Below are 14,231 nucleotides of genomic sequence, written 5' to 3' on the forward strand. Positions count from 1 at the left end.
TGTCGCCGATTTCACCATTTTCATTTCATATGAAAGGTCATGATCCCTCACAAAATTACAGTCCTAAGATTTTGAGAAATATTGCAAAATCTCCAGCAAAAACAGTGGCATGGATTTCTTATATATTTACCCAAAAATTGATGTCTCGACACTGAAAGCGTAGCTAACCAAACTGATTATGTTTATTGTATAAGTACAATTTAAAATAGTACTTTCACTTGTTGGTATAAGATTTAGTTAATAGAAGTTCGTTAACGTGATTGAATTAATGTTAATTACATGGAGGGCGAACAGAGACGGTGGACATAAATTATTTAAAAATTAAATTATAGTCATGTTTTTTCAAATATTTGCAGTTGAATAATTTTGAATGATTAACATCATTTTTTGTTTTCGTTTCTGTTTTATGATTTATTATTATATTTTTGCGATTCCTTTTCTTTCACTTATTAATTCTTTCCCTACAGAGATTTCTTTTTTTGTAAAAGTAAACAAAACGAAATCATCTTTTATTATAGGTATATACAGGGTGGTTATAATTAAAGTTCCACTTTGAAATGGCCATAAAAGGAAAACTACTCTACCAAATGTTATCAAACTCGATAATAGTTTAAAAGACCTCATGGAAATTTCTTTTTCGCCAAAAAAAGTTCAAAAACTTACCACCAAGGGAGAAATGGCGCTCTATGTAATATTGTTAAACAAAATAGGACATGAAGATATCGATTTAAAATATGTTTAATTATTTCTGAAACCTGTCTGCAAAGCATATTTAATATGTATTATGACAAAAAGCACTCTTTATGGTGATAATTTAAGCAATTTGGCGGAACTGAAAGATTCGATATAGAGAGATGTGCGTAACATTCCTCCTGATATGCTAAAAGCTATTGTTGAGAATGCAGTAATGCGATTTAACTTGGTTTCAGAAAATGGTGGACGCCACATTTAACATGCTTTGTAATAATTTTGAAAAACGATTTTATACACATTTTAAATCGGTGTCTTCATGTCCTATTTTTCTTAACAATATTATATACAGCACCATTTAACCCCTGGTGGTGAGTTTCAGAACTTTTTTTTTGCGGTAAAGAAATTTCCATGACTTCCTTTAAATTATTAACAAGTTTGATAACATTTTGTCCAGTAGTTTTTCTTTTATGGCCATTTGAAAGTGGAACTTTATTTTAACCACCCTGTATATTGAGAAGCAATTTTCAAATTAACAAATATTGAAATGGACGTCTCATCATGTTTGATTATGAGATTTTTCCTTAAGATTAATTATCTAAAAAGCAATTCATATCATATTCATTTATCTGTTGTACATTGGCTCTATTTATAATGAAACACATGAGTACGAAACGATGACCAAGTAATTAATTAAACCGCTTGAACCATTACCTTAAGCGACGCAACGGAAACTATCGCATGTCGAAGGTAATGTAATACAGGCTGATTTGAACCCCAGTGACAGATATCAGTTGGATGATAGCGTCTATATTATAAATTTCATTAACTAATAAATGTGATGGAAATTAATTAAAGTGATTAATTAAACAGAGTCTTTTTTGAAAGAAAATATATATAAGTTTGAGAAGTCGATTTGTAAATTTCAGGTTACATTGAGCTTTTTATTTTGTGTACGGAAATGGACACATTTAATTGAATGAAAATAAAGCTTTCAAAAGCATGTTTTTATTTATGTTATTAAAATGAAATAGAAAATATGGAATTCGAAGCATCATTGTAAAGGCATAAGATGCTGATGAAAATAAGAAAAAAAAACTAAAATTACGATGAATATCTTAACAAGAGAAATTTCTAAATGTTTATTAGGAATTAAAAAAAAAATACAACTTATGTATTTGTAATTACAATCGTGTTTTCGTGACTATATCTTTCACAACAAAATTGTATTGTATTAATTTTAATACTGATTTATTTTCGATATCGATATTTCTTTGATAATTTTTTTTTCCATGTTAAATACAAAAAATTTTAACAAGCGTATCATCAGTTTTCAGTTAGCTGAAAGTGACCAAACCGAAAAAAAAAATTGAATAAATCCGTTTTTATAGAAAAATGACATATCTGTAACAGGAAAAATTATGCATATTAGTACAGCGACAATGTACTATATGTACTACACATATGTTATAATGAATAATGTTTCTGTCATAAAGATGATTCTTAAAATTACAAGAAAGAATTAATTCATTTTTATTTATCCTATGATTTAATTATTTTTAGTTTTTTACTGACGATATATGCATACCTACAATAACAACATCAATTTTTTGGAAAAAATATTCGAATTTTTTAAAAAAATTACTTCTTTTTATATGACATCCATAAAAAAAATCAATATTTTTTCAGCGATTATGATTTAAAGATCATATTTAATATATTATTCCTAGTATAAATATTTATAAATGGATATTATAAATTAATAAATCATTTTCTTGAAATTCATTAAAAGATTCTTGAAAAAAGTTCATTCTAATTACTAGGGTTTATACAAAAACCGACTTTTTGAAAAACTGTGTTTTCGAATTCGATATTTCTAAAAATACCGGTTTTAGCCGGTTTTTGAATTTTTTTTCAAAAAAAAAAATGAATAGGGAATTCTATTTTTTTTTTTATTTTTTTTTCAATTTATATAAAATAACAAAAAACAAAATCGATATCAAAGTCAAAATATAAAAAACAAAATTAAAGATTACTTATACATATTACTTACACAAAATAAAGAAAACTCAAACAAAAATTTCAAATAATATTTATATTATTTTCACTAATTTTAATTTTTCCTAAGAAAATAGGATTTTAAAAAGCAGAAAATATCCACTGGACGTGGCTAAGTCTCGTTCTTATTTTGGACGCAATACTGCCTGAAATTAAAAATACTCGTTCACTAGTTACTGAGTTTGGCATCAAATTACAAATCTAAGTTTTTTGTTCTTTTATTCGTTTGTTCAAATAATGAAAACGCAGCTTTCAGTGTCTTTGGATTTGCAAGTTTTCCTTCAGGGTCTTCAAGAAACTAAACAATTATATTATTTCCGACAATTATTTTATGAACTGCTTTCAAATGATTATGTAGATTGCTCGTAGATGATCCTTTGTAGCTCAACATTTTATTACAATAATTTCATTTGATGAATGACTTTGATATCGAATTTTGTTTTTTTTGTTTTTTTTTGTTATTTTATATAAATTAAATCCTTGTCTATCCCGAACTTTTTGAAACTATCCCAAACTTCCGACTTACTCATTTTTTATCTAAAAATGAAACTAAATTTATTGAATAAATATTTTTGACGTTTATTTTACTGTTTTATTATTTTAACTATTAATATTAATGCAATTTAAAATAATCTAATCTACACGTTTTCTAGGAATTTTGAAAAACAAAACAAAACACTTCTTTATCTAATTCCGATGTTGGGTAAAGACATAATTTATGTTAAAACGTTGAGAAAGAAAATATGGGATATTTTAACACCCTGTGTTTTATTTAAAATTCCATTAAACAGAAGCCAGAACTTCTTATTTTACACTAATTTTTGATAGAAGAAATTTATATAATAAAATTTAAATTTTAAAATGTAAAATATAAAATATAAACATAAAAATTAAACTTACTTAATACTTACGTTATTTTTACCAAATATAACAACTTTATATTTTTGCTTCCAGTTTTCACCTTCACAATATTAAGCAAACCTGTCGTGACTCGAGACGGATCGGATTCTGAGACCACATTTCGACAATTCCATTTCATTAAGGGGTGAAATGCGGAACAATGAGCACATTTGACTTTGGATTTCTCGCATTAGATACTTTTCTAGTAATATTTTTTTTTCATGTGTATGTGAGTGTTATGTCATTTCTGACAGCATTTTATTTTAACTGAATATTTCTTATTGATATGGCTAGTTCAGGGGGTGTAAAAAAAGCTTTCAGGAGTGGTACGAAGAAAATTTTATATGATATCATTAAATACTGTGATCAAGATTCAGAAAACAGAGAATTATTTATGCCTTTCACACGTTCTTCGAAACGAGCCAGTCAAATTGCTTACGTTTGTTTTAGCACCGACTTCATACTGATAGACAAAACATCCGACGAGAAGCAAAAGATGAACTTTATCAAACTTTAGTTTCACCTAGAAAAAAAGTGAAAAGGAATGTTCATGAAAAACATAAATCTACAAATTCGAGGCATAACTGTGCAGTGCACAAGCACTGGCCAACGCAACTTGCAACGTTGAAAAAATGTATTTGCTGCCCGTTGCATAGAATGAATAGCAAATCAAATAAGTTAAAAATTATTTTTTACATAATAATATGAATTCTTAAAACCGGTTTTCTTTATTTAAAAACCGGTTTTCGAATGTGACAAATTTACTTTAAAAAACCGGTTTTTTAAAATCGGGTTTGAAAACCGTCTAATCCTGCTAATTACCTTTCCAAAATATTATTCATTCAGTTGAAAATTTCTGAATTTTTTTTTATTTTATTTATTAAATGCAACTTTAAAAAAGGCATTCAATGTAGGTCTTTATTCTTCTTGAGAAAACTGTTTTAATTAATAGTTAAATTCTGTCATTTGAAAAATTTAAAATCTAAATTTCTTAAATAAGTTCAGTTATTTTTTAAGTCAAAACTGAAAATTACGAAGAAAAGTAAAGATAATATTTGAACGAAAATATAAAATGATTTTGATTAAAAGCGTAACGTCTAATCACCCAAAATAATAAGAATTATTTTAACACTAAACATGCCAATACTTATTACATACTAATTTCTACCATAGCCGGTCAAATGGCCGGACTTTATGCTGCTTGATTGAATGTATGAAACATGAATGTTAGAAAAGAAATAAACAAATTAACTTCATTATAATGAAACAAAATTGTATATTGTCAATTTCTATGTATTACAAACACAAAGAATAAGAATTTTTAATTCATTGCTTATCGCATTTTTTACACATACAGTGTGATTCCATTGCACATTTTCTGCAAACATATTTTTCACATTTAGAACAAATTTTGATGGCTTTATTTTCGTTACAGTATCCTATTTGACATATCTTACGTTGATAAGAGTCTGTAATAGAATTAGACATCTCTCGTTTGTCATTCGTTCTTTCTTTTGGTTGTTCACAGGCTTCTCGAAAATTGGTGGCACGTTCCACTGCCAACTGGTGTAAAAACAAGTAATATATATATATATAAAAATTGAGTCAATTCCTACTTAGATGCTATACTTAAGTTTAGGCCCTTCCTACTTACGCTTAAAAAAATGTATTTGAACTTGAGTGGATGAATAAAACTAATAGTAGGAATAGAAAAATATTGTCTCGAGATATTTTCATCTATCGTTTGCTTGTACAAAATCCAGGCATTTATGCCAGCTAAATCAAGGATCAACTAACTTTCTTTCTTTCGCCACAGAATATCCTCGGACTCGGAATCTCTAGGATTCCCTGTCGGTTGAAAGGATATACGTGGGAGTATTTATTAAGATAAAAGAAATGCACATAAAAAGACAAAAAATATCAATATACACATAAAAAGACATAAAATATCAATATACACAAAAAAAGACATAAAATATCATCAATACACATAAAAAGTAACTACATACAATATTATAATGATGAAGGAGGTATTCGGTGGGGAGTATGAGTAGATGAAATCTATTGAAGGTAATATAATATATTCTGGAGAAGAGCTTGGTTGAGAAATGAAATGAAAATTTATACTGGGCTTGAGTCTGGAGAAATCAATTCCTCGTTCTCTTGAAGGAACTGCACAAGATTTCTAATTTTAACCTTAGACATCTTGTTTCTCATAACGTTGGTCCACCAGATATTTTCTAGGTCGTGGATGGGTTTTTTGAGATGAAAAGATGTGGTGAGAGGGCAGCTAGTGGCATAATGAAGGGGATCGCCTACTTCGCCGCAGCCACATTGATCAGATCCTTTAATATGGAATCTCTTGAAATATGAAGGGAAAGGGCCATGGCCAGTTGCAAAGATAATGTCAAGCCTATTCCAAGATGATGGGTTAAAGGACACTTTCGAGATGTTTTGATGGATGTTTCTGCCAGTTGAGCCATTGTCCCATTCTTCTTGCCATCGCTGTAGGCTCAAATCATTTACAATACTTTTTAAGTGGCTTCTAGGAGCTGGGTATTGAACAGGCGTACCTGCAGAAATGACCTGTTTGGCTATGGAATCTGCAACCTCATTTCCGTTGTGGCCTACATGTGCTTTAACCCATCCTAACTTAATAGAAGGTTCGGGGAGCAGAATGGCTTGAATTTCCTGAACAATTGGGCTTGAGGTGGAGAATGAACTGATCGCTTTTAAGTTGGACTCGCTATCACTCCATATTTTAGCGTTATGATCGTATTTGCTAGCCCATTTACATGCTTCCTTAATGGCCAGCAGCTCTGCCTATAAGACAGAATTATTTTCGTTCAGTTTGCCGAGCCACTGATGAGTAATTTGTTCGTTTTGGAATACGCAGTACGCAAAGAAGGTTTTTCCCTCGATTTTGGACCCATCTGTAAAAATATCCGTCTTGTTTGTAGGTTGGAATTCTTGTTTGAGGGAAATTATGTCCTCAAGAAGAAAGTTTGAGGGGAAGATTTTTGTGTGAGAGCATTTCATCTCGAAGTTCTCAGGATGGAATGTTATATTCTGAAAATGGCTAGGTAATTGAAGACGACTTACTCTTACATAGGTTGCTTCTGCTTGCGCTTTGATGTGAAGTGGAAGAATTCCTTGGATAACTAAGAGAGAGGATAGGCCCAAGCTGATTCTCCATGTAGGATCATTCTCTCGGCAACGGTGAAGTAGAGATGACGCCTGAATTCTTTTTTCAGACCCCATGTGGAGCCAGCAATTCTGCTGAGATTTTGGTATAAGAGAGTCGCCTTCGTTTTGGTGTTAAGGAGGTGAGGAACCCAGTTAAGCTTATTGTCGATGGTAACACCGAAATATTTTAAAGATTGTTGCCTTTTTATTGTTACGTTATTCCATTTAATTGTTGGGCCATTGACTAATTTGCTTATCAAGATATTACATGATTTTTCTACGGAGATTTGAAGGTGATGCTTGTCGGTCCAGCGCTTGAAGATTGAGAGAGCATCCTGAGCGGCTGATTTCAATTTTGCTCTTGTTGATTCGGCTACTACAAAAACAAAGTCGTCTGCAAATGCCTGGAGGTGAATGTTAGGTGGCCATTTTTCAGAAAGAATTTCGTTTGCGACAAGATTCCAAAAAACTGGTCCAGAACAGGATCCTTGCGCTTAGCCTTTCTGCTGTGACCAGGCGGTAGTGCCTTGAGATGTTTGAAGAAGGACTTCTCTATTTTCTATGACATCTTTAAGTGTTTCTGTAGTTTTTGAATTGAATTTAAGTATATCGAGGCTATTGCGGATGGAGGAGAATTGCAGAGTATCGAAAGCTCTTTGGATGTCTAAAGAAATTACCAGAATGTGTTCGTTTTGCTGTTTGAAATTATGGATTTTTTCCGTTAATTGCTATATTGCGTGGTCTGTGGATTTTCCGTCCTTAAAACCAAATTGGTTTGGATGGAGCAAGTCATTTACTCTGAGGTGATGATTAAGTCTCTGCAAGAGGAGTTTCTCAAGGGTTTTGCCAATGATGGGAAGAAGAGAGATGGGGGCGATAAGAACTGATGTCTGTTTTGTTCTTACCCTTCTTGTGAAACAGTATTGTCATTCCTTTTTTGAGTGGAGTAGGGAAGCATTGCAGTTGGAGGCACTTATTGAAGAAGGTGTGGAGAATATCCGGGAAGTTCTTGTTAATTTCTTTCAATATTATATTGTCTATGGAGTCAAAACCTGGTGCGTTTTTAGGAGGGGCTTTACGAAGGATTTGGTTTATTTCGTTTTTTGAAAATGGTGGTTCCAGAATGAAAGGACTATTAGGAATTTCGGGAAGTGCAGTATCTTGGGCTGGAGGGTAAAGAGCCTTGAGGATTTCTTGGGCGAATGTATTAGCTACCCCTACGTTGGAGTTCCCCAAGAGCTTGATTAGTTCTGAAGGTGGTTGGGCATTTTTGATGCATGCTTAATATGGTATACCATATGGCTTTGTTGAATCGATGCAGAGATTATGGAAGGAGGACCGTTTTGCTTTTTTGGTGGCCTTTTTGAATTCCTTTCTTTTCTTTGATTCTATTTCTTTAAAATGTTGCTTGAAAGACCCTTGAGAGTGTTGTACTCTTCTTCTTAATGCCCTGAGTTCTTTTTTCTTAATTTCGAGCTCCTGTGCCCACCAGTTGATGCTATGTTTAGTATTGACATTTTTTACCTTGTAGGTTGTTTTGCATGCCTTGAAGATTTCAAGTTGTAAATTAAATGTGAGGCTGCCGAGAGAACTTCATGATTCTGAAAGGACGCTATTGAGTTGAGAAGCTCTTGGATTTTTGTGCTGAGTTGCTGAATCATTTTACTGTGGCCGCCATATGCTGTTTTAAAACGGTAGTAGCTCGAGCCTTTGCGTTGAGAGGAGATATGAATTTTGATGTATTTTTGGTCACTTAGAGAGTAATCCTCGAGGACTTCCCAATTACAGATTGAGGCAAGGTATGCTTCTTTGACGATTGAAAGGTCTGGCCAGCCTTTTCCATTGTTAGTTTCAAAAGTAGGGGGAGAATTTCTGTTGTTTAGGAGAAACAAATGATTTGCTGCGATGAGATCTTCCACTAAAAATCCTCTGGCATTTTCATCTCTGTATCCCCAGATTTTACTGTGAGCATTAAGGTCTTCCCCTATGAGAGCCATTTCCGTTCCGATGCTCTTGAGAAGAACATCAAGGTCTTGTAAAGTTTCTGAAATGTTTGAATGTGGCGAAGAATAGGAGGAAATTATTGTCAGTGGGCCTTTATCCATTTGCATTTTAATTGCTGTGGAGTTATCCGTAGAATGAAGAAAAACTGGGCTTCGGCAGGAAGGAAGGGCGATTAAATCTGCTTTTTGGTTGTTGGAAATCCATTGATTCCATGAAGATGGAATTCCTGTGATTTTCCCCTCATTTATGTAAGGTTCTTGAACTAGTATTATATCTGGAAGATGGACCATGGCCGTTTTAGTCAGGATTGAAGTAGTTTTTTTTTATTTGTCTAAGTTGATTTGAAGGATAGTTAGACCAAGGTAGTTTGAAGACTTAGAAAGCCAGTTGAAACCGGTGAAGGAATGAAGAAAAGGTTGTTGTGATGTAAATGGTGTAGAGCTTGAGTTGGAGCAATTGTTGTTATTAATACTGTAGGGTCATTCGGTACCTTGCTATTTCTTTCAAACATGTGGGACATCTATTGTGTGATGCCGAATGGTCGATGTTGAACCGTGCACCTTTCTGCGTATTTTCTTCATGGCAGTTAATGCATGATTCCAAGTTGTTTCTGCAGTACTTAGTTTGATGCTCATGGCCACAATGAGCGCAGTAATGCTTTGATGACAAACATTTTGTCTGGATGTGTCAATAGCGTTGGCACTTGAAGCACCTCCGAACGCTGAAATATTCTTTAATGGAGTGTGTTTTCCAATTTATGAGAGCCTTCTTCTGGTTAAGTAAAGATTTGATATACTACGGCCTTCCTGAGATTACCAGGTGACTGCAGTCCCCTCTTCTATTGATTCTAAAGCTCGGCTTCAGAGAATCTTTGGGAGCTCCGATGGTGAGTTCCAGTACTTCCAACACCTCTACATCTGCGATCCCATTTGGAATATTGCGCATTGAAAAAAGACAGTCGTATCTCCATGGCCGAATGGTCATGGCACTGGTCTCATAATCAAGAGACCGTGGGTTCTACTCCCGCTAGAGACAATGCGATTCATAGTATATATAAATATTTAGTTCCTTGATTTTATGTTTTCCTTTATTTCATGTTCCAGAAGGTACTGGACATTTCTTTAGTTTACCAGACAAGTGTTCTGGACTTTTCTTACTGTCTCCAGAAAGGTATTCTGGAACTTTCCCTGCTTGTATAAAAGCAGAGAATTTGTCAGTCACTGTATTCTCTCAGTTCTGAGTTCAGTTAATAAATTGGTTTAGTTCTACTTCTTGTGTGTGCCATTGAGTTCCACACTACAGTATCTACGTGACAATATCATATACGATGCATCTAGGGTGCCTGGTCGATGGTTTTTTGCATTCGATTGTTTCAGCTAGCCTCTGGTTTCCCTGAACCATCTGGATTATTTTCTGCGCTCCTTCTTCATCCGAGCAATCGACTGCTATCCCCTTGTTCCTAAGAGGGCTAACTGTATTGATGGCCATTTTTTCTTTCGTTGGTTGTATGTTTTCTTCAACCAGCTTTTTAACATTTTCTTTGCTGTTCTCTTTGGGGAGCAACAGCACTGTGTGGGCTTGTTCGGTGGTCGTGGCTTCAGCGTATGTTTTTGCTGGTTTCGCTTTTTCTTTTGCTATTGTTACGAATCTGCGATGCGGCTTTCCAGCATAGTTGGTTCCATGGGAGGTTCCGGAGCTTGGCGAGAAACTTGGCGACCATTTGGTGACTTGGCGACGAATTTGGCGACTTTGGCGCCAAAATAGATTATACCCGAAACATTGAGAATTTTCCCGATCCGTCCAGTAGGAACATAGATACGCCTCGAACGTTCCTGATTGGTTGAGAGGCTTCTAGCCCCTTCTCAGACCTATAAAAGGAAGCACCCGCAGCTGCCGAGGAGTGGTGGTGAATTGGTGTTATGTATCTGGCAACAGCCAAATTAGAGAAAGGAACTGTTATGTATCTGGCAACGGCCAGAGAACCTTCCAGGCTGTGTGACACGCGTGTGTTTGTTTTACCTTTTTTAGTTCCGTAGTTCTTCGTATTGTACTTGTTCGGTGTAGTTGTTGTTATGCTCGTTCGTGTCTGTGCATCTTAATACTAATAAATGTTCTTTGCGTGTATGTAAAACGAATCGTATCGTCTCTCGGTCTACCTGGTATACATGACAATTGGGTTGCGAACCAGTGGAGTCGAAGAGTAGTCGGAAGCGAAAGAGTAGTCGTCGTGGTGAACCAGATCGGAGTCGTAGTCATGAACCAGTAGTGGGGAGTCGAGTGGTGAATTGAGTAGTCGGAAGCGACAGAGAAGAGTAGCTGTGGACCAGTTGAGTCGTCGTAGTCGTGAATTGGAGTCGTGGACGGAAGGTGAGTCGAGCGGTGAATTGAAGAGTAGTCGGAATCGACAGAAAGAACTGGCCTTCCAGAGATTAGCGGAGCATCGACGGAGTCAAGTGAGTGCTGAATTAAGTTGTGCGCTACGGTCTGCATTAGAGTCTGTTGTGTGCTGTTGTCTGCACGTCTCGGCTGAAGATAATTGTGTGCTATATATAGTTGCCGTCTTTGTGTTGTCCTGTGTGTCTTCGTGTAAATAAACGCCGTTGTTTCATTTTCTACTGCCGCCTGGTGATTGAGCGTTCTTCACACCATATCACTTCCACTATCCAAACGAACCCCGGACAATTTTCGTAACACTATGGATTCTTCTTCAGCATCTCTTTCGTCCTTAGTATCAACTAACTGAATACAATAAGGTGAATACGCATTACATCATAATACCTCCTTCGACAACCTTATAAAACAATAAATTGTTCTCCCAGTCAAATGACCGGTTCTGGTAGATAACAGTATTAGTCAATTAAACAATAATAGAAGATTAACTGTATATAATTCTTAGAAAAATTCATGCATTCTAATGTGAAAAAGCGATAAGATGATATGCGCATTTTCGATGCAAAAGTTCATAATCGGTCATTTGACCGGTTATGGTATGTTTAGTGTTAAAATCATTTAGTAATACATTTTTTATTATTTTCTCGCATAAATAAAAAAAAGCGTTGCATTGTCCTAGGCATTTGGTCTCAAGAATCAAATTAACATAATTATAAACTTTCTTCATGTATCTATAAGAAGCTTGAGTTTTTGTTTCCAATAAAGTTTTTTCCCAATAACGTTTTTGTAATGCTTTGCGAAATCAGATTTATCGCTTTGATTACTTTAGAAATAAATAAAATTTATCGTTTTATTATCCATTAGTATATAATCAAACGCATTTATCATAAATAACTTTTGTTTCAAGAAATGATAAAATAGATCCATTAAATATTATAAAAGATAAGAAAGAAATACACTTGACAGCAAATTCCTCAATCAATAGGGGCTCATTATTATTTTATCACCTCTCGTTAGAAATGATATCACCAAATAACTCCAGAATCCATGAACACACACAAACAACTAATAAACACTTCGACTTCATAATGTGGTTTTAACAATCAACTTAATCATCAGTTAATGCTCGTTAATTTTTAATAAGTAAAGGACAGCATTCTTGCCAGTGAAATAAAGACTGGCTTACGTTCAAACACATTTTTGATGAAACAGAAATCTAGCTGTTTCGATTTCTAATTCCAAAACATAATGTAGAGCCTTGATATATAAATGAATTATCAGCCAGGCAAGTTGGTTAAAAAATCAAATTAGTTTTATCGGATAAGTTGAATGATTTTTTTTTCATAAATTAATTTCTATCCCCATAATGTTTTATTATACTATTATCAGAAATAAATGGATCTTTACAGAATGAAACACACTCTGAAATATTTCAGTTTATATAACTTGATATATATAAAGAACGCATCACCATATATATTTATTAAATATTTATTTATTATATATAAATGATGACACTTCTGATATATTTATAAAAATAATTCAATCAACGTTCGGGTTTAAACTTCAAGAATTTAAAAACTAATCAGAAAATTAATATTTTCCATGAGGATACGGTCCCCGCCACAGGTGGGCATCCCAGGGACTCAAGTATGTCGAATGCTCGCGCAAGTTGCGCGAAATGCCGCGCGCTGAGTGATTTCCCACGCAACGTTCTGAAACGTCCAGGACTTTTCACGCTGGTTACACCGGACCAAAATGTGCTCGCTTAGAACACCCCTGCAATAAATGCTCGCCGCCGTCATCCCTGTTTTTTAGTGCTGTGTGTTATTCCAAATAGTGCTCGTTCCTCCGCCCGGCGCCTCCTCTCCCTCTCTCTGTGCTGTTCACGGATTGTGGTTGAAAAAATAACACTGCACGTGGTAGAAATTAATGCATAGTGAAGAATATATTGGAGAGTATTTTTTTTCTATCCTTTCGTGTTTTTCGAAAGAATATTCAAGAAGGTAAAAGATGTTTCTTAATTACTTTGGGAAATAGTGATCTTCTGGCCCAGTAAAATTCTCCTTTGAATTGACAGTGGAATTGCAATCTCTTAATATATTTTATTATATTGTTCGATTTCAAAAGGCAATGATCGTTTTTTTTTTCACCATTAGTAATTGACTGATTATTTTTTTCAATGTATTGTTTAAAAGTGAATATAATTGAAAAGAAAAAAAGGGTCTCCACATAATGGTGATTGAAATGTTCTTAAAACAAATCTGTGCATTTAAAAAAGTATTTTAACTTAAATTATAAAATCCGAGTGAAAAGAAATGCTGATTTTATTCAAAATAGTTTTTTTTATCCTTACAAATACTATCAACCTTTTAATCGTATTTTTATGTAGTATGGAAGGTCAAAACTGCATTGCTGTTGAATGTTGATTTTTCAACTTTAAATTCCTCCCCATTAAAATAAAACTATCAGTTAAAATTATTTGTAAAACAGATAACACTTACTTTTTTCTCATAAATTTAAGAAATAAACAGAATATGTGTAATGACATATAAAAAAATAAAATTTCTGTTTGCCAAATGTCACTTATAAATATTATATTAATTATTATTCTTCGATAATATTATCATCATAGTAGCAGATCAACTTATAAAAAGATTATAGCATAACGAAATGGATCCGGTGGTTATGTCAATACTAGTGACAACATTATTCAATTTTTTACTTCTCACTCTACTGATAATATTTATAAAAAATATATTCAACTGAAGTGAATGATATTTTTATCAGTTTCTAATAAAGATTAGGATATATATTTAATTTCTATTTAAATTGAAAAGAGAAGTAATTAAGCAAAAAAAAAAATGCATTAAAAAATCTCGATCAATAGTATTTTCTGTGCATTTAAATTTATTTTTATCTAAACGTTGCAAAATGCATTAAATATGTTACAAATAATTAAAAAATTTAGACTCTACTCTTATATGCGTTTTAATTTAATT

General features: G+C 33.5%; 1 protein-coding gene across 1 annotated transcript; it reads right to left on the reverse strand.

The window, feature by feature from the left end:
• Nucleotides 1-8,354: 8,354 nt before the first annotated feature.
• Nucleotides 8,355-9,128, reverse strand: LOC129975582 (uncharacterized). Its single transcript, XM_056088644.1, has one exon. It carries the CDS (start codon nt 9,126-9,128, stop codon nt 8,355-8,357), a length of 774 nt encoding a protein of 257 aa, XP_055944619.1.
• Between the last annotated feature and the right edge of the window lie 5,103 nt (nt 9,129-14,231).

This window comes from Argiope bruennichi, chromosome 7 (genome assembly GCF_947563725.1).
Source record: "Argiope bruennichi chromosome 7, qqArgBrue1.1, whole genome shotgun sequence".
NCBI classification, from domain to species: Eukaryota; Metazoa; Arthropoda; class Arachnida; order Araneae; family Araneidae; genus Argiope; species Argiope bruennichi.